Genomic DNA, 19042 nt, shown 5'->3' on the forward strand with positions numbered 1-19042 from the left:
CACACACACACACATACGCACAGATGTAGATGTTGATTTTGTGTTTGTGTTTGCATTGCTCGGTTGTTTCTGAGATTAAAAAGATCTTAGATTGGCTTCAGTGAACACAGTTAAACTCTCTGTGGCCTTTCTGCATCCAACCTGCCATAACTGAAGGTCACAGCTTCAAAACTGTTACTGACTGATTCTTTTCAAGTTATATTGTTTGTTTAAGTTATCATGACTAGTGTGGAGTACTTAATTAGGCAGCATTCATTGAAAATTACCAGAATAAACAGGTTCGGCTATTTTTCCAACATTGTTGGAGAAATATTTAAAGGTCCAACCACTAGTTTTGATCACAAAATTAAAGAAATAATGGCCCTTATTTTTAACAGCATAGTACGAGACAAATATACTTTATATTAAAAGACTAAAAGACATTTTGATTAGACAGAATTAACCCTTTTTTTTGCTTTAGGGCTACATATTGTTTACAGAATAAAACTGCATTGGTAGCAACACAGAGAGGCAAAGTACTCATCTTGTTGGCTTTCATTAGCGATTGACAGTTCTGACGGCTTTGTCTATACGTCATTCCAGTTTCTGTTGTCTTTCATCTCAGGAGGAAATGAACGACCGTTGGTCATGTAGCTTGTAGTGTGAACTGATGTCTTTCTGTTGTCTGAGAAGAATTGTTAGCATAATTCTCAATGTGGCTGATTTACAGTCAGATGTACTGTAAAGGGCCTAATTTGTTAATGTGGGTGTCTTGTATTTTCACATGATTTGTGTAAAAATAGCACATGTAGAGAAGGTACAGAAACATTTACTGGTTATGAACGTATATAGAGCAGATTGTGCAATAGAAAACAGAAACTGTGCTGTACAAACCACAATACCACAATTTTCAGTGTTAGTTCAGTTCGTTCTGACTTTGTGTTACAAGGATCTTTTTTCATGTTCTTGTCTACGTGTTGTTACTGCTGACTCTTTCAGTTTCCTTTGATGTTGGTGATTTTTTCTTCACACTCACATTCTCTATTGAATATGTACTGTAGTAAAATATGGATGTTGTCAAAGTGTCCTTGAGCATGGCATCTTAATCGTACTTAGAGAAGTAGGCTCCCCTCTTTGACCCTCACTGAACATGATCATTTCTTTAGGGAATAGCTTCACTGATCACAGTATTAAATGCCAACATTTTGCTTTTAGTCCAAATACCTCATTTTGTCCCTCGCAATCTCTCCTTACTCACAGTGCATTACGATGGGCTGGGCTGAGATTTTATCAGGCAGCTTTGGGTGCATGAAAGTTAAAATAATGAAACAACTTCTCTGGTGTTTTCAGGTTCCAACCAAAAAGCTGAAGAAGTTTGAGAAGGAATATCAAACACTAAGAGAGAGCCAGCTGCAACAAGAGGACCCTATCGACCGATACCAGGTAGGAAATACACACACTCACACACACTCACACACACTCACACTCTAGGTGGGGAAAGTTAAATGCACCTATCCCCTTTTTTTGTTACACATTACAAAACCACACACAGTATATTCACGGGAGAGCAAATATGTTTCCTTTAGGTTTTAATTGAATAATTGCTCAGTCTTAAAGATGGTAAGAAAGTGTTTGGCTCTTTGATATTTTTTAAAGTTTTGATGGATGTTTTTTTTGTTGTAGTGAGGACATAAATAACGCCTTTTAAGCATTTGTTAAAATTAACTGTTTCTAAAATTAGACATCTTCTGTGAATACAATCCTGTTTTGTCAAACTGTTCGGGCTTGAAATGTGACTTTTCACATAGCACAGGCTGTAATCATTATCGACCCAAACATCTATGACATTTATTTTTGGCTGAAGCTGCCAGGGTGTTGTCAGAGGTTTCTGGCTGCTGAAAGTGACTTTAAGGGAAAAACAGGAGATATTTGGAGACTCAAACTCAAACTGTCAACAGACAGCATATCTTCCTTTTATTTGTTCTATTGTATCAGGATTTCTTTCCTCTTGGTTAAAATCTGTCTGTTGTTTTTTTTCCCCCAAATCAGCTCCGGGCACAGTTTTATTCTTTTTTTTCAAAATCTCTTTGAAATTGGGAGGTTAGAGTTGAAACTAAGATAATTAGACCTGTTACTAAAAACCTTTTCAGAGGAAATGCATGCATATTTTCTAAGTAGTCGACAGATTTTTGGTAGAGGTTTTGTGCTATTCCTTTTAACATATGTTTTGAAGTGAAGTTCACAAGCAACTTTTAAGGTAAATGCCCAGTTCCTTTTTGGTGTATCTTGGCACAACCTATGTTCCCAATTAGGTTACTAACTTTTCAGAGCCCACAAAACGTTTTGTTTCCTAGCAAGAAAATAGCAACATATCCAGCTACTTTCACAGGGAGGAACACTAAATTAGTGATTCTAAGCGGTGAAATTGACTTTTTATTAGACTATGGCTAGATACCAAGGTATTTTAACTCAAAAGAAAGGCTTTATTAGGTAGATGTTACAATGATTGTCTTGTATAATAATATCATACAACAGAAACCAATTTACTTTTCAGTCACTTGTTGGAAACACCTCCCCTCCCCTCATAATGTACTGAATAGGTGTAAACATCAACATCAAACTTGATGTTTCATGGTTTCCACCTGCATTTAAGCAAAATTCCAGATGTATAAGGGCATGGCCTTGCAAGACAAACAACGTTCCTTTGGCCTCAATTGGTGGTCGACTTGGTGGTCAAGCTAAAGCTAAGACGGAGTTTCTTAGTTTGTGAAATTATTTTGCAGCCATTAGTTTGTTTCCAGGGATGAGTTAAAATGTTCTTGTAAAAAAAGACATCAGTGAGCAGTTTCTCTAATGAAATATTACAAAAATCACAGTTGTGACGGAATAAAATAAAATATTAATGGAGACAAGAGTAAAAGATCAAGTTGCATTAAAAATTCAAGTAAAATTATGAAACACTGCAAACAAACACAACCAACCACTAAAACTTTAATAAAAAAAAAAAAACACAGCACAATTACATGTAGTGTTTTTCCTGAAGGCAAACATAATAGAAAATAGCAAGCGCTGTATAAGCTGGTGGTTCTGGAGGGAAGGAAGTAAGACTTTTGTCATAGATAAGATGTTGGACCAGAGCCATCTACTTTGTAGCCTGTGGAAACGCTGTCCAACAGAGCAAGAAGACAAAAAGGAGACAAAGCAGGAAAGTTGCTGCTTGTAACTGAGAACGAGGTTAAATCTTACACGTTTTTATTGAAGGAATGACTTCTTTTATTGCTTTATGCTCGCTGTAATTCAACAATTCAACATTTTTGTATGGTTTATACTCCAAGTTTAGGTATGTACTCATTGTCTTTGTCTCATTTTGGGTGGGGGGTGTATTTGTATTTGTATTTGTACGTGCGTCTTCTGTGTGACTTTTTCGACCAGGTATACTTTTCCTTGCCTGCTTTCAATGATTATCTTAAAAAATATAATAAAAGCACTAAAAGAAAGGAAAGCGAGAGGGGGAGACAGTGAGGCTGGGAAGTGTCACACAGAGAAGGGAAACTCCTGTCAGGATCATGTGTTTAAGTTTAGTCTGTGCTGCTGGACGCTTGATATGAAGACACTGTGACTGTGGACTGCAGCACGGTAAGCTGCCTCTGTTTCAACAAAGACTTTAATATGAGAGATTTTGTACATGCTCTTATGCTTATGGCTTTTACTAATCTTAAACTTTGATGTGCAAGTTTTTATATTTTTTCTGATTGCTTTGAGTTGGTAATGTTGACTAATGTAGACCGTTCGGCAGGTTATTAAAAGGTAGAAAACGAATATGGAAGATTTTTGTATAAATGTTTAATCAGTCTAAGACATGGTGTATGGATGGCTGCAGCAGAGAAGAACCTCCCAGCCGCACTAATTAAGACTATGTAGGTCTTCCCTCTGTTTGCACAAATTAAACCCACCACTTCTCTGCTCACAGGAAGTGATTAATTTAATCTGAAGAGCGGCACACACAGCCTCCAAAGCATGTGACCGTGTGTGTCTTAGTGTATTTGCACTTTTTTATGCTTGCATCATTATATAAAAGTTGTTCAGTAATTCAGCTTAACTATATAGTTTATTTACAGTATTTGTGCATACATATGTCTGTGTGTGTGAGTGTGAGTGAAGTTAATTAGGGGTATAAGAGGTCATTGTTGTAAAAGTGACAGGATATCAGGGTCAGGTGACTGCTCGTAAGCATGACAACTGTTTTGTCCCGTTGAGGCATGGCTGTCATGTGAGACTGTTTACAGACAGACTAGTAATCATGAGACTCCCCTAAGGGTCTACAATGGGGACTGTGTGTGTTTGGTGGGCATGCAAAGTTTTTACAGCTGCGACAATAAATTTAAATTGAATTAAATATTGAAATAAATAGAACAGCTGCTGCTTCTGCTCAATAAATACTTTTTTTTTTTTCATGCAGGAAACAGGTCATTTAATTTCAGAATTCCATTCTTCTCTGTTAAACATTAAACATAAACATTAAATATGGTTGTTTGTCTTACTTTTGTTATTAGAGTTATCATTTTCTGGACACTCAATTGCAAATAAGAAATCTTTCTCAGAGATTCCCGACATTGTCATTTTATCAAAAGTGCTCTAAACTTTGTCTAACATATGATCCTTTTACACGTTTGGATTCACATTACAGACACTAATATATTGTTTGTTTGTCCAGAGGGAGAATCGTCGTCTTCAGGAGGCCAGTATGCGTCTGGAACAGGAGAATGACGACTTGGCCCATGAACTGGTGACCAGCAAGATTGCTCTTCGGAACGACCTTGACCAGGTAATTTCATACCGACAACATATTCCTCTTACTGTGTGTCAGATTAAGGCAGATGTAATGGATGTGCTGGCTTTGTTTATTTGTTCAGTTAGGTTGTATTTAGGTGTAGCATTTGTTCCTAACTGCCAACATTGGTTGTTTAATACATGGAGAACAATGAGGAGCGGAATATGCTCCAAATGCATACACTTTTTGAAATGCACTACCACCAGCAACTTTTTTTGGTAGAGTAATTTTTGACGTTGAGTTGATTAAAAACCCTTAATGTAAGCAGAACAACATTCTTCAACATGTGCTTGTATTGTAAGCATTTTTTGAACAACCCGCTGCACAAACTTGAGGACTGCGCCTGTACTTGACAGTTATCAGTGTGAATCTCTAAAATTGTATTAATGAGTAAATGATAAAGATTATAAAAGTGCAGATGTTTTAGTGCATCAAGTCAGCCCTAAATTCCAGATCTGTGAATGGGGTTGCTCCCGCTTGGTCTGCATTTGAATGTGTTTTTTGTGCAGGCTGGTCATGAAAACGGCACCATGTTACAGTTGCAAATTTGGTTCCAAATGAAAGATGTGTTTATGTTGGTTTCAGGCAGAAGACAAGGCCGACGTTTTAAACAAAGAGCTGCTGAGCACCAAGCAACGTCTGGTGGAGACTGAGGAGGAAAAGAGACAACAGGAGGAAGAGACGGCTCAGGTAACATCTGCCCTCTGTTGGTATGTGTGTCCTGTGAGGTTGGATTAATGGCTTCACTATGTTTGGTAATAATTACTTAAAAACCCACTGAAAGGCACAATTAGTAATTAATGACTTAAATCAGTTTCATTCAGTGACCAAAGAAAATGCAACATCATCAGCAGGTTGCTTATAATGGCTCTAAGTCACCTTGTCACAACAGAGTAAGTGTGGGATGTAATTAGAGCAGCAATCCAATAGAGTTGTTTAGATAACTTAACATATCACCATTTTAAAAATGACTCACTAGTTGTGTAATTGGTATTGATCAACAGCTCAATACACCCTCATTGACAATTAATGGCCTCTGTTCTTTAACATTCAGGGCATCTTTAAAACTTATATTTCACTATAGCACAGCCTTTCATGTGTACAAGTACTGTATGAGTTTGAGCTATCGTATGGTGATATTGTAGTTCAGTGAGTGGTGGTTACTATTGATGGCCACTATTGATAAAGTTACTGTTTATGAGGCCTTAAAGAGAGACTGATGTAGCATATATATATATATATATTAAACTACTCTTGCATAATAATTAAAAAAAAGTCAGCACAGTCTGTATTTGAATGTTATTCATTCTTACCAAGGCCATTTTATCACCCTGATAGTTGCATAAACATTATGTTACGGTGTTATGTCCTGTCAGCTCATCCTCCTTATTCATGTACAATTTTTTCTACCGTCGTGTTTTGTCCCACCCAGCTAAAGGAAGTGTTCAGGAGGGAGCTAGAAAAAGCCGAGCTGGAGATCAAGAAAACCACAGCGATCATAGCTGAATACAAACAGGTTGGACAGTTTTAATAACCTAGATCTATCTGCTGTATTTAAAATGGAAAAAAATTCAAATGCATTAACATTGACTGCAATGACCTGTACATATATTATACATATATATATACATACACACACAAGAGTTTTGATGGAAAAGGAGAAATACAAGCTAAAAATTGTTCAGTGCCTCTCTTGTCTTTTAGTTCAAATGTGGCATCTCTTATATAACCTGACTTCCTCTGCGTGTTTCAGATCTGCTCCCAGCTGAGCACCAGGCTGGAAAAACAGCAGGCGGCAACAAAAGAAGAGCTGGACATTGTCAGGGTGAGATTGCATACTGCAGACGCCAGATGCAAGTTAGGAGACTAACTAAAGTCCAAACTAAAACCACAACATCTTGCATCACAGAACAAAGGGATTTGCAGGACTGTTCTGTCTTTAATTAAGCCCATGTTGGTACATTATCACACCCATAACCCTGATTGCGCAAATTATTCCACACTGTTTAGTGTCGAACATGTGATGTTGCTTTTTATGGGCGTGGCAGTGTATCAGGACAGTCTTACTAATGTAATGTGCTGCCAGTTGAAATGGGTTGTAGTGGGACATGACACAGGCAGGATCACTCAAAAGTATTCAGAACAGAAATACTGTTTATGATAGAGTTGATGTAACACTTCAACTTCCACTGAGTTTTGGCTGCGAGCAGTCATGAGTATCTATATTGATATAATAAACCATGGAGGACTTGCACAAGATGGAAACTGAGGAAGAAAAATGTAAATTGATAATACGACCAGTGAAATGTGATGATTGACCGCTGTAGCATGTTAGCTACAGCTCCCACGCACTCAAGATTGTTGGTTGTAGATGGCAGGGTGGAGCTGTGCATTAAGTGATGATGAAATAGATCAATTGTGAAATTTAAACTTCCCCTTGAGCAATGAGTACATAGAAGGAATAATCTAGATAAACAGAATTAATGACCAAATATATTATATTCACTTACTGCATTAAAATTAAGTAACACACCATACATGTTCTGCTTTAGCACAGCACATGTAGCACAGAGGAGTGTCTGCTACAACATGTTAGTTCACATGCATATAATGTGTTTTTTTCAACTGTACTCAAATGTCTATACAGTATGTTCAACCCTTGCTAACATGCATGTGTGTTTGTGTGCCCGTGCAGAGTAAAGTAATGGGCTGTGAGCACTGCAGGGATCTGTTTAGCACCCTGGGATCCCTCCAGGCGTCATCCCCCGGCAGGGACAAGACATCCACTGAGCCGCTGGACGAAGAGAAAGACGGACTGAAGGAGCAGCTGAGGCAGCTGGAGCTGGAGCTGGCACAGACCAAACTGCAACTGGTGGAGGCAAAGTGCCGCATCCAGGTCAGCAGCACCCGGGAGGGACAGTGATATCAGTAACTATAATAACTGCTGCAGAGATGCAGGGCAGTATACCAAGTGTGTAGGAGTATTCTTAAGGGAATATATATAGATGTAATAGTTAAAAGATTGTCAGAAAGAAAGAAAGTCAGTATCAGAAAGAAAAACTAGATCATTTTATTTTTAAATATTAATATAACTGAGTTTATTGCCCCATGTATATGGTTTAGTTAAGTATTTGCTCAATGTGCTCATAAGAGTCTACAGTCATGCTAGCTGCTCTGAGGCTTTTTACAGCAGTGCTTTGAGCTAAATGCTAACATCAGAATACCAACATGCCCACAGTGACAACATTAACATGCTGATGTTTTGCAAATACGTTAAACATCACCAGTTTAACTAATCTCTGTTTTTTAGCATGCAAACATTCGCTAATTAGCACAAAACAGTACAGGTGAGGCTGATGGGACTGTCATTAGTTTTGCAAGATTTTGGTCATAAACAAACGTATTCTACAAATTAAAAAGTTGATGATGACGGCAGATAAAAAGTTAAGGGATCCTTAAAAGTTATAGTTAACCCTGAGGGGATTAGCTATAACTATAACAAATGTTAGCGAAATCAGTCCAGTGTCAAGATATTTTCCACAAAAAAACATAAGTTTCAACTTCACAACGCTAAAAACATAACATTGTTAAAGACAAGATACATATACAAAAGAACCTAAACCCACTCCTTAGTAAAAGTATATGCAAAGTCCATCAAGTGCATAAGAATACACAGATGCATTGAAAAGTGTTAAATACAGAGCCACATGACAAAGGGCAGTATGTTAGATGAACTTACAAGAGAGAATGCACACTTTGCCCCTTGCTGCTCCTCTTGCTGACTGTTCTCTGATCTTCTTGTCACTGTGCAGGAGCTTGAGCACCAGCGGGGAGTCCTGATGAACGAGATCCAGGCGGCCAAGAACTCTTGGCTCAGCAAGACTCTGGGCTCCCTGAAGAGCTCTGCCTCCTCTTCCTCCAGCTCCACGTCCCAGACCCCGTCCTCTCCAAAGGAGGGCCCTGCCTAGACGACCCTCTCTTCATCTTTCTGTCTCCCTTCAGGATGCACACTAGAGCTAAGGAACACGAGTTGAAGAAACAAGCAGCGGAGAAATGCAGTATTCCTTTTTTCAGCTGGTGGCAATGCAGAGCTCACCAGCTTCTTGGACTGCAAATAGCTGAAAAGATGAGAGAGTGGCAGAGGACTGGATGAGCCACCTGTCTTTCACTTAATGTTTACGTTTGAGTGAACTAAAAAGTGTCTGTTGACCTTCTCTGTTTCACAGGTGATGAGACAGGTGACAGTGAATCATCAGTGAAACTTGAAGTTGATTCAAAGTTCAGTGATTGATGCTGAAACCGTTTTGTTGAGTTAGATTTCTAAACTCTCATTATAAGGTAGCTGAATTAACATGAGACAAGGGCATCCTTTATGTAGGTTAATAATGTAGCTCCACCCTGTGGGCAGACATTGCTACTGCAGTTATAGTCATTTTGCGTGAGATTATGTTTTTAGGTAGCCGAGAATTAAACTTGCAGTCAGTCTCACAATTTGAACAATATTTTCAGCTATACTGATACAGCAACAGCTGCAGAGATCTTATAAGTTTACTGCATAGAAATATAGCTATCTACATTAATCATCTTCAGCACAGCAAAGCCACTTTGAAAAAGGAATACTGCATTCAGAGTCTCAAACAAGAACAACATAAAAAGTTGTATTTCTTTATAGTAATATAACGTAAACAATGTTGTCATATAAATATGTATAACTAATTATTGATTTTTGTAATAATCTTGTACAGTTCTTTAAGAGAAGAAAAAAAAAACACAAGGAAAGGTTATTTGTTAATTTTTTTTTTACTGTTTGGAATTTGAATGTCATCTCTCTAGATGTTGATGTAAGCACAGTGTGTGATTGATCCGGTCGAGTCCAAATTCCGAAGAGCCAAAGTGACAACCTGCAGATTAATGTGCTTCATGTTGGCACTGTTTCCTCAGTCATGGGTTGAACTGACTCAAGGTGTGTAACACCACTCTAAATTTTGTTAAATTTCTTTTTAAGAACCCACTTACAGATCATACCTGTGAGTATTTAATTGGCTTTTTTGTGTGTCACTGCATTCGGATTTCTAACATACCATCATTTTGTGCAGTTTGATTAGCTGTGATCACAGGAGAAATCAGCTCTCTTTTCCATTTCTGTGTCACATCTTTTTTTTAATACTTTTACCTTATGTTTGAAACTTTTAATGACTCAAGTGGAATACGTATTTGCCACACCTCTTCAGTTTAGTGCTGATAATGTGAAGTCTCCAAAGTGGTTTTAAAAAAATGTTCAAGCTACTTAAAACATTTTGTTCTAAGTTGAACAAATGTCTCTGGTGTCTGCAGTTATTACAGTTGAAGATGTCAGGGCTTGTGTTTCTCGTTCAGAATAAGCCATTTTTGGCATCGTGTTCTTTTACAGGCCCAGATAATCCATCACAGTAATCATGGATAAACTGAGTGTATCTGTCTGTGTCATGTAACACCATGTAGACAACACCCACAGAAAGAGCTGGAAGACTTTACCCGTTCATGCCTGTTACTGTCATCAACATTCACTGTAGATACCATAGTCAGCACATTTAATTAGGTAATTTTATAATATAGTAAAGGCTTGAAGGTATCTGTTACATAGCACAATTCATCCTTAAACATCTAGCATTACATTAAGAAGCAAGATTAAGTTGCAATATTCCCCCATCATTGCCAAATAATCCTAAAGTCATTTGCACAGCTGTGCCAACACTTTCTTTGCCCTCTGTCGTGATAAAATACAATTTTTAACTAATTGTTTACACAATGAGCACAGTATTTGGATATCTAAATCTTCCCTGTGTCAGTCGTGGACTGTTGTATCTGTTGCTCAGTGCTGTATTGAATGATACCTTACCTCTTTAATGATGTGCAGGTAAATTGGATTGTTGTGAAAATTACATATGCTTGACAAATTAAGATCTCACTTATAGTAACATGGGATTACTTTATCTTTAGCCAAGGAAAGTGTAAGTAAGATGAACAGCAGGTGGAAATAGCTTTATTGATTTTAAAAGAAAAGAAAAAACTAATACTTATTACATAACTGGTTGCTGAAATCTACAGTAGGTGTGAGGACCTTGCAGATATTAGGTTGGTAAGTTGATAAATACAACAATTAGCCAAAAGGTCTGTGCAGTTAGCAGGCAGAGCGCTGCAGTCTAGGTGCCAAATGTCCTGCTCTATTCTCCACTCACGTTGTCACTGGAATCGGCCTTTGGACTCTGACCATGCCCACGTGTAATTGTTTATGTGTGAGTGTGTGTTTTTGGAAGTGTGTATGTATGTAGGTGTGTGTTCTGCACTGTAACTCCAGTGGTTGAAGTTGAAATGGTTTCTTCTTCACGTGGCTGCCTTTTCTGTTGATGACTGAAGCCTGTTGGCTGATGAGAGGAACGCCATCTGACAGTTTGAAATGTCAGAGAGCGTCAGCTGTGCCATAAGAGCCTCCCCCTCTGCTCCGTCCCCAATGGTCTTCCTCCGTACTCCCAACCACCTGAACCAACCTCGCCAACAACAACCATGTCATCTGATCTTACAGACAGATCTGCTGAATATCCTTTTCAGCAGCCTGTTTCACACATTTCCACCAGGAGCCTCCCAGTAACACCACTGTTCTCTCGCTGGTGGCCACTGAGCCGCTTCACTGGAGGAAATGCATCAATATCATGGTAAAGGGAGAAAAAGGAAGCCGACGGGCTGAATATCATTGAATTCCAGGTGTGTTTTGCATTTCCAGGACATTCCTTCTTCACTACTGTGCATCATTGTCGTTGGTCACGTGTGACATTTACAAAGTCAAACAACCAGTTTTATGTAAACTGTGGCCAAGAGTGGAGAAAGCTCCTCGTCTTTTATGTGCACTAAAGCAACATTGATATTTTAAACACTATTTCAAGATGTGTTTTTGTTTGTTTAAAAGTTATCCTGATCACAGAGCATAATTATTTTTTAACTGATGATTATCGTCGCTGAGAGGACAGCTGCCAATTTATAATCCGCTATACTTAACAGCTAATTTCAATGATGCAAAAGAGGGCAGTGAGTCGGATTAGAGGTGTGATGTGCGTTGTGTAGTTTACAGTCTGCTGTAATACCACAGTCCTGTTACACGGGGAGGGACTGCTCCTCCGTTGGTCCGACTCCAACACTGTTTGTTGTACAGTAACTGTCTGACCTGCATTAATAAATTTCAGTTTCTCTGTTCATTCATGCACCTTGAACTTTTATTTAAACAGCAGAATACTGGAATAATTCATTTTAGAAGTAATAAAGGAGCTACATAGGAATTCAGATTTTCTATTGTCTTTTTAATGAACACACTTAAAAGTTTCCAAACCCAAGTCTGTCAAGAGCTGTTATTGTCGTAGACACAAGTAGAAGCACAAACTGAATATACAAAACATGTAACATAACAATAAACATGATTATATCTGCTAGTACAAACTGCTAGGTAGCGTTTTTTTCTGGCATCAAATAATGTAAAGAAATAGACATATTATTGCTTAGTTCGATGAAAAAGAAACTTAAGACATAACTGGTAAAAGTTCACTTTGTGCAAGGATGCATAATGTTTAGCATCTACTGCAACATCTGACATAAATAAGAACTGTTTTTGTGTTATTCTTTACAAGTCAAACAGCAAAAGTTTATTATTAGAGAAAATAAATTGAATTGAAAGCTATGTGGCAGGGAAATTTGTATCTGTTTTACTCAGTGTTTAATGACATGGATGTTCTCCGAGAAGTGTAGTCACCATGCAGTAAAGGTAGTAGTAGTGGTAGTAGTAGTAGATAATGTGTAGTCTTGTATTGAAATATCCCAATCCCAAAACAATGTGACATCAACAATGTAACAAACCCCTCATAAGAATAAATACCTGATGAATACAAAATAAAATCCCAAGGAAGAAACACTGCATTTCTGAAGCTCTCCCAGTATTCCTAGGAATTCTTGGAGGTCCCCAAGGAGTAGTTTTAGGTCGTACTGTGTGGACCATGAGCACCTGGTTGGGAAAAATCGTTCATATCATGTTTGTATTTTAAAATCCTGATTTACAATACTAGGAATTAAGAATTCTTGATAGTAACATTGTCTTTCACTTGGAAAATAGGACTACAGAAATGTCAACAAACCAGTGGCAAAAAGGGCCCAAAGACAACATGCAATCTCTAAATGCACAACCTGCAGTTAAATCTATTGCCTGTAATCCAATATTATCACCACTACAAGTGATTGAGCTAATTTAAAAAGGAGCTATACACTGTTTCTGTCTGTTTTTAACTGTTGACCAACCAGTACAAATATGGAACATTATGATATCTAATTTAGGCATTCTTTCATTTATGGCTACCCCATTCCTGGGCTTGTGGTCCCAAGCCTAGGAGTGGGGTGGCCATCTTTGATCAATGGAAATGTACCTGGGGATATTCTTGGCTGCAGTACTTATGCTTTTACTACAGTGAACCTGTCCGCCACCTGCTCACCTGCTGGACGATGGGTCATTCTGAGGGATATTTCATTACAGTTGGACAAGATATAAACATCTGCTGTGCCAATTCTTACTATTCCTTGGTTCTAACATTGCCGAGTCGGTCACTGAGCTCATCGAAGTAGTTATCAGCAAAGCGAAGCATCTGAATGACGGCGGTGAGTAGAAGGATGTCGCAGTCTTGGTCCACCTCTAATTCTTGGCTGTAGTTCTTCACCGGAACAACGCAGGACAGTGGCACACCGGTCCGAACACTGACCTCCTGCATCTGGATCAAAAGCAGCACAAAATATTTAGATGACGAGTTTATTAATATTTTTGACACCACAAAAAAGGAAATTGGACGTTTAATTACATGTTTTTTATTCTTTGATCTTTACCACAGCAGAAAGGTTGTGTAGGTTATGACTACCCAAAATTCAATGGGAACTTTATTAGTTTAAGACAAAAACACAAAGAGGAGAACTGACAACTCAATCAAATTAAATTCAGACAGATTTTATGTTAATTTGTGTCTTATATTCTTCCATCAAGACCAGAACCACAAATCAAAAAATTTTACTTAAAACTTTAAACACGTCTGTCTTTCAGAATAAAATCCTACAGGTGAATTTAATTTCTTAAAGTTGATCTTACCATTTCCTTGATGTAGCTGCTCCTATAAATGTTCCTAATGTCTTCTGAAACAAAAGGACAGGCTTCATCCACTTTAGTCATCAGGACCAGCTGAGGAATCCCTGAAAGCCAACAAAACAAAACAAAATTACTTCAAATACTGTACCACTGAATTTGAAAAAAGCCCCCAAAACTGTCTACCTACCTACCTACGTTTCTATCATGAATCTTGTTTTCATAAAAATTATTTATTCATACAGTATGTTTGGCAGTACTATGTTAGCAGTCCTTAAATGTTTTAATCATTTGTGAATATCATACAACATAGGTATCAAAATAAGTCTTCATGTACCATATAAATACATTCGTGCAACATTTGATTTTGGGGGAGAAATGTATACAGGCAATTGCGTTTTCCGTAGTTTCTCCTTTGCGCTTGGAAGGGGAGAGTAAAGCGACAGAGTTGCAATCTGCAATTACACCACTAGATTCCACTAAATCCTACACACTGGGCCTTTAAATGACATGGTAATAATTTTTACTGACCCATTAAGTTGACCTTTCTGCGGATAGCACCTAGCTTCTCCTCCAGCTTTGTGGGCATGATTGAGACCTTGCAGGCATCAATGACGTAGGCCACGCAATGGATCTTGTCCTTGAGGCCTGGAGACTTTTGGTAGCCGTGGGCCTCCGAATGCAGAGGAGCAGAGGGGTTGAACTGAGTCAGACAGGTGAAAGAAAAGAACAGTTTGTGTTAAACAAACAATTAACCAAATCAGGGCATCATCATGTGTTCATTATGCTGCTGAATGTTACAAAAAGCTCTACCTGATAAGTGTCTGGCAGATGACCTTTGAGGATGTTGACAACATCGTCCAACTCAAGCCCGGCCCCTGTGCTTTCCTCCAATCCCATGGTATCACACAAGATGATTGGCAGAGGTTTTCCTCCTCGTCCAGCTTTCACAGAGTACGTGCGAAACTGTCAGGTAATACAATGAAGTTTATCAGATTTATTTTTTTTGGATCGTAAAAATCTTATGAATTTGTAATTTGTAGACTTTGTAGACAACAAGAGACTCATTTACTCTTTTTGCAAAAGCTTGCACCAGCAATGCCTGTCAAATAGAATGTACTCAGGCAGCATCAATTGCATGATAATTCCCTTCCACTACACTATTTTAAATAAATCAAGGCAGTGCTACAGGCTAAGTGAACTGGAGCGCAATTTTGTTCTGCACTTGAAGATGAACAGCAGGTTGCACATGGTACTAGATTTAACAATACAGCCATGCTAGCAGCTTTGTGAGAATGTACTCAGGTACAGTGGTGCTTTGAGCTATGCTGATGATTATCATCAGCATTTAGCTTTAGTTTAATATGTTCACCGTCTTAGGATAGCATGTTACCATACTAACACTTTAGTACTTAATACAAAGTGCAGCCAGCCTGTCTGACTTTGTGATGGTACTTGGTACCCTGCAAAAGTCAGGGAATCACCAACATATTACAATGTTACGAGCTGTAAAAAGGTGGATGCACTGATAAGCTTAGCCTGAGACTAACCTGTGTGGTGAGGCTGGTGGTAGAGCAACCAGCGATGGCCTGGCTGGTGACGTGGCCTCTGAATACAGAGTTAATAGAATTGAAGAAGCTGGACTTTCCAGCTCCAACTGGTCCAATGAGAAGGATTCGAACCTGGGACACAGAGCTGGTCATGGGACTGTAGCTCTTAATATAGTCCATCATCTCTGTCCTTTTCCTGACAAAACAAAAGCAGTTTTATAGCAAATCTATAACCATATAGTACAAAACATAATCATAACTTAAGACTTGCAGCTATGTTCAGATTGCAGGCAAAAGTGGCCCAAATTAAATTAGTTTCGCTCATATTTGACTTATCAGTTTTTTGTGAACAGAACAAATCACATGGAATCTGATCTTTCCAATTCTGATTTGGGCCACTTTCATATGTTGTCCAAATCAGATACAGGTCTGCAGCCTCAGTGTGAACTCATAATTCATATCAGAATTAATGTGACTTTTTACATCACTCTAGATTGACATTTATGCTGGCGAGAGTCATTCAGATGCAATGGAGGTAGTTTCTGGAAGGACACTGAGGTGTTAGACATCATAAGTATTTGGGGCGACACTTCCGTACAAGCAAAACTAAAGGGATCTTATCATGACCAGTCCGCACAGACGCAGCAGCTGTTGCTTCATGAAAAGCCATAAATAAAAATCTCGCTCTTTTTCTCTTCGCCCTCCCCCGTACACGTTGTCTTCAGTGACAGGTGCTTCGTGTGATGTCGTATTACGTGTTATTGTTCTTTTTCAAATGCAGGTCAGGTCAGTTCAGGACAATGACCTGTTCACACATAATGTGAACAGCCAAACAAAAAAATCTTATCCGAGCAAAAAAAATCCCAATTAAGCACTAAGACTTGCAGTATAACAGTAGCCATTGTATAGTATGACATGGTGTAGTGTAATTGGCGCCCCATCCAGCTTACTGTTGTTCCCACACCATCGTCCTCCATGGCTTCTCAAGTTCTGGGTTCACTGTTGAAGAGAAAAACAGCTTTTACAAAACATTATGCTCATATTATTATTTAATTGTATTCAACTATTATCCAGGCATTCAATTGAAATTGTGTTACATTGTAAAAAGTGTTCAAGTAATTAAACCTAAAAATAAACATCCTTCAGACGAGCCCTTTAAGAGTAAGTCGCAGTGAGGACAGAAAGCAAAGTAAGGAAAGAGCAAATAATAATAAATAATAATAAAACACTGTATCACATGTTGGCCTACATGGTTCTGGAAAGCCCTAGACAAACTATCATTTTGACTTTTAGTTGTTTTAAGAAGGTCAAGGGCTGTAGTCAGTTTAAATTCACTCCCTTGTTCTCTATAAGAAGAATAAGATGTACTTCATTGATCCCAAAACTTCTCTCTCTCACTCACACACTTATAAGCAAATGTGAAGAACGGAACAGTTAGCACTTTGGTGCCTTGCTCAAGGGCTGGGCAGCAATGCCCAGACACCTTTCCAGCTACCCGCCCACACTCCAAACTGTGGTCCGTGCTGGACAACCACCCTCCAGTTCCAGACTGAGCTACTAAAACTTAGTATTAAACTAAACTTAGAATTTGACACCTATGGATCATCAATGTGAACTACTGTTTGGTATTTTTTGAGTTAGTAGTAACAAAAAAGGGTGTCTTGTATCCACATACTTCTGGACATTTATCTACTTTTAAAGAAGAGTCAGGTTTCTGGTAATCGAACTGATGTCTGTTTATCCCAGCAGAACTTTAACAAAATACAACTAAATAAAAAATAAGAATATCATTAGTAGCTTCCTAAGAAAAGTTTCCACTGTGTTCAACAATCTTTGATTTATGGAAACTGGAGAAGATGTTATTATCATGTATATTAACTTTATAATATGCAGAACTGTGACAGGAATAATAATGATGGTGTTTGCCTTGTGCGTGATGTAAAATACAATCTGCTTGAAACATGCTAAGCATCAGTATTGGATGTTTGTAGTGAACCCACCCTCCACTTGATAGACTTCACACTCGGTCAGGTTGAGGTCGTTGCCATGCATTTCAGCAGCATTGAAGTTGTAATAATTTCCTTGACTGTTAGAGACTACTGGTTGGCTTCCATTGACAAGAACCAATGCTTCTCCGAAATATGGACCAGAGTTAGCGATCATTCTCACTGCATAAGCTGGACCGGTAACTGGATATTTGAGGACATTTTCTCCACTGAAGGTAAAAAGAAAAGCCTGGTCATCATGTACGTACTGTCCAGACTGACTGAATGGTTGTTTGGTGTAACCTCCAAACACATAACCGGAGGCGTTATAGCCCACAGACACTGTGGGACAGTGGTTGTCACATCGTTGGTGGAAGGCTGCACCGGTGAAACCATGGATGCTGGCCTTGTACAGCAGCTGTAGTTTAACTCTTCCCAGCTGGGAGCAGATTGTTCTCTGCTGGCTCTTTGTTAGCAAGGGGTTCATGCTAGATGGTTTTTCTTGACTGTCTGTAGCCTTTAAAGTTCTCGAAGTGTGCTGTCTGAAGACAAAAACAACAACAACAACAGTTGCATTAAAGATAAATTCTGTTTGGGATTTTAATCAGTGTATCCAATTTGAGATTCGTTTTCCTCTGGGCTAAACTAAAACAACTTTCCCAAGTTGAATTACAGAACATTTGAACCTGACTTTGGAGCACCTAATAAATCTGAAATATATCAAATATGTGACCATATATTGTTTGATGGACAGCATCATGTATTGAGTATATAAGTGGAAATTAATAACAAACCCCTCTTCTGATTCCATCATTTTGTTCAATTCAGCTCAAAGATGAGTAGTCACTGACTCTGTAGTTCATTCCCTTTTTTTCTAAGCTAATTGATTGCATTGCATACAAAATCAGATTGATGTTCAGTTTAAAGATTCATTCATGCATGCACTGAACTCCTCTAAATATAATTCAATTGTTCATGCAATTTCATTTAGTTCATATTTTTCACTTGATATGTATTTATTCATTTTCTTCTTTATGTTAACACTAATTGTATTGTAAATTATTATTGCTATTAACATAATTCTTTTTGTATTTGTCTATACTGGTGACACTAAGAGGTGTGACTCAGCTCTTCAGAGGCCTTTTACTTGTGTTTACGTGGGTTTTTTGTTATCCATGTCAATTCAAATCCTTTCTGTAACTGGTGACAGAGATAGATTTTAATTTCAAAGGACTTCCTGGTTACATAAAAAAATGTACATACTGTTTTGCCTATTACTGATACAATGCTGTAAGTACAAGCACAACGTTTGCACGAATATTCTAACAAAATAATCTTTAATTGAATTGAAACTTAACCCCTTTCAACACCATTTTACTTAGATTTAAGCCCACATCAAAAAGGATCGGTGAAAACTAAAGAGAAAGTCAAGATGAAACTTGTCAGTCATAGCTGTCAGTCACAGAACATTTAAATTAACATGGTGTGCAAATTGACTGTAATGTAGGATGCGTTATTATAAGTTCATATTAAAGTATTTAAAGTATTAAAGTAT

General features: G+C 38.1%; 2 protein-coding genes across 6 annotated transcripts in view; one reads left to right on the forward strand and one right to left on the reverse strand.

The window, feature by feature from the left end:
* The window catches only part of rabgap1l (RAB GTPase activating protein 1-like), a 114387-nt gene extending 102344 nt beyond the window's left edge, over positions 1-12043 (forward strand). For 3 of the 5 annotated variants that reach the window (XM_035654086.1, XM_035654088.1, XM_035654087.1), the window contains exons 20-26: positions 1330-1422; positions 4694-4804; positions 5396-5500; positions 6243-6326; positions 6564-6635; positions 7506-7706; positions 8623-12043. In XM_035654086.1, the coding sequence (XP_035509979.1) occupies positions 1330-1422; positions 4694-4804; positions 5396-5500; positions 6243-6326; positions 6564-6635; positions 7506-7706; positions 8623-8778 (822 nt within the window). In that variant the 3' untranslated portion in view covers positions 8779-12043. The remainder of the gene's footprint in view (positions 1-1329; positions 1423-4693; positions 4805-5395; positions 5501-6242; positions 6327-6563; positions 6636-7505; positions 7707-8622) is intronic. The other 2 variants (XM_035654090.1, XM_035654089.1) reach the window with 1 other exon arrangement.
* A 107-nt stretch (positions 12044-12150) lies between these two features.
* On the reverse strand, positions 12151-18025 carry LOC118322417 (interferon-induced protein 44-like). Its single transcript, XM_035654091.1, has 7 exons — positions 17503-18025; positions 16453-16501; positions 15503-15698; positions 14766-14918; positions 14484-14655; positions 13959-14059; positions 12151-13590 (listed from the first exon to the last, which is right to left on the reverse strand). Exons 1-7 carry the CDS (start codon positions 17972-17974, stop codon positions 13396-13398), a joined length of 1338 nt encoding a protein of 445 aa, XP_035509984.1. The 5' UTR covers positions 17975-18025; the 3' UTR covers positions 12151-13395.
* Between the last annotated feature and the right edge of the window lie 1017 nt (positions 18026-19042).

The sequence above is a fragment of the Morone saxatilis genome, unplaced genomic scaffold, assembly GCF_004916995.1.
Source record: "Morone saxatilis isolate NCDOM2014 unplaced genomic scaffold, NCSU_SB_2.0 Contig12, whole genome shotgun sequence".
Lineage (NCBI taxonomy): Eukaryota > Metazoa > Chordata > Actinopteri > Moronidae > Morone > Morone saxatilis.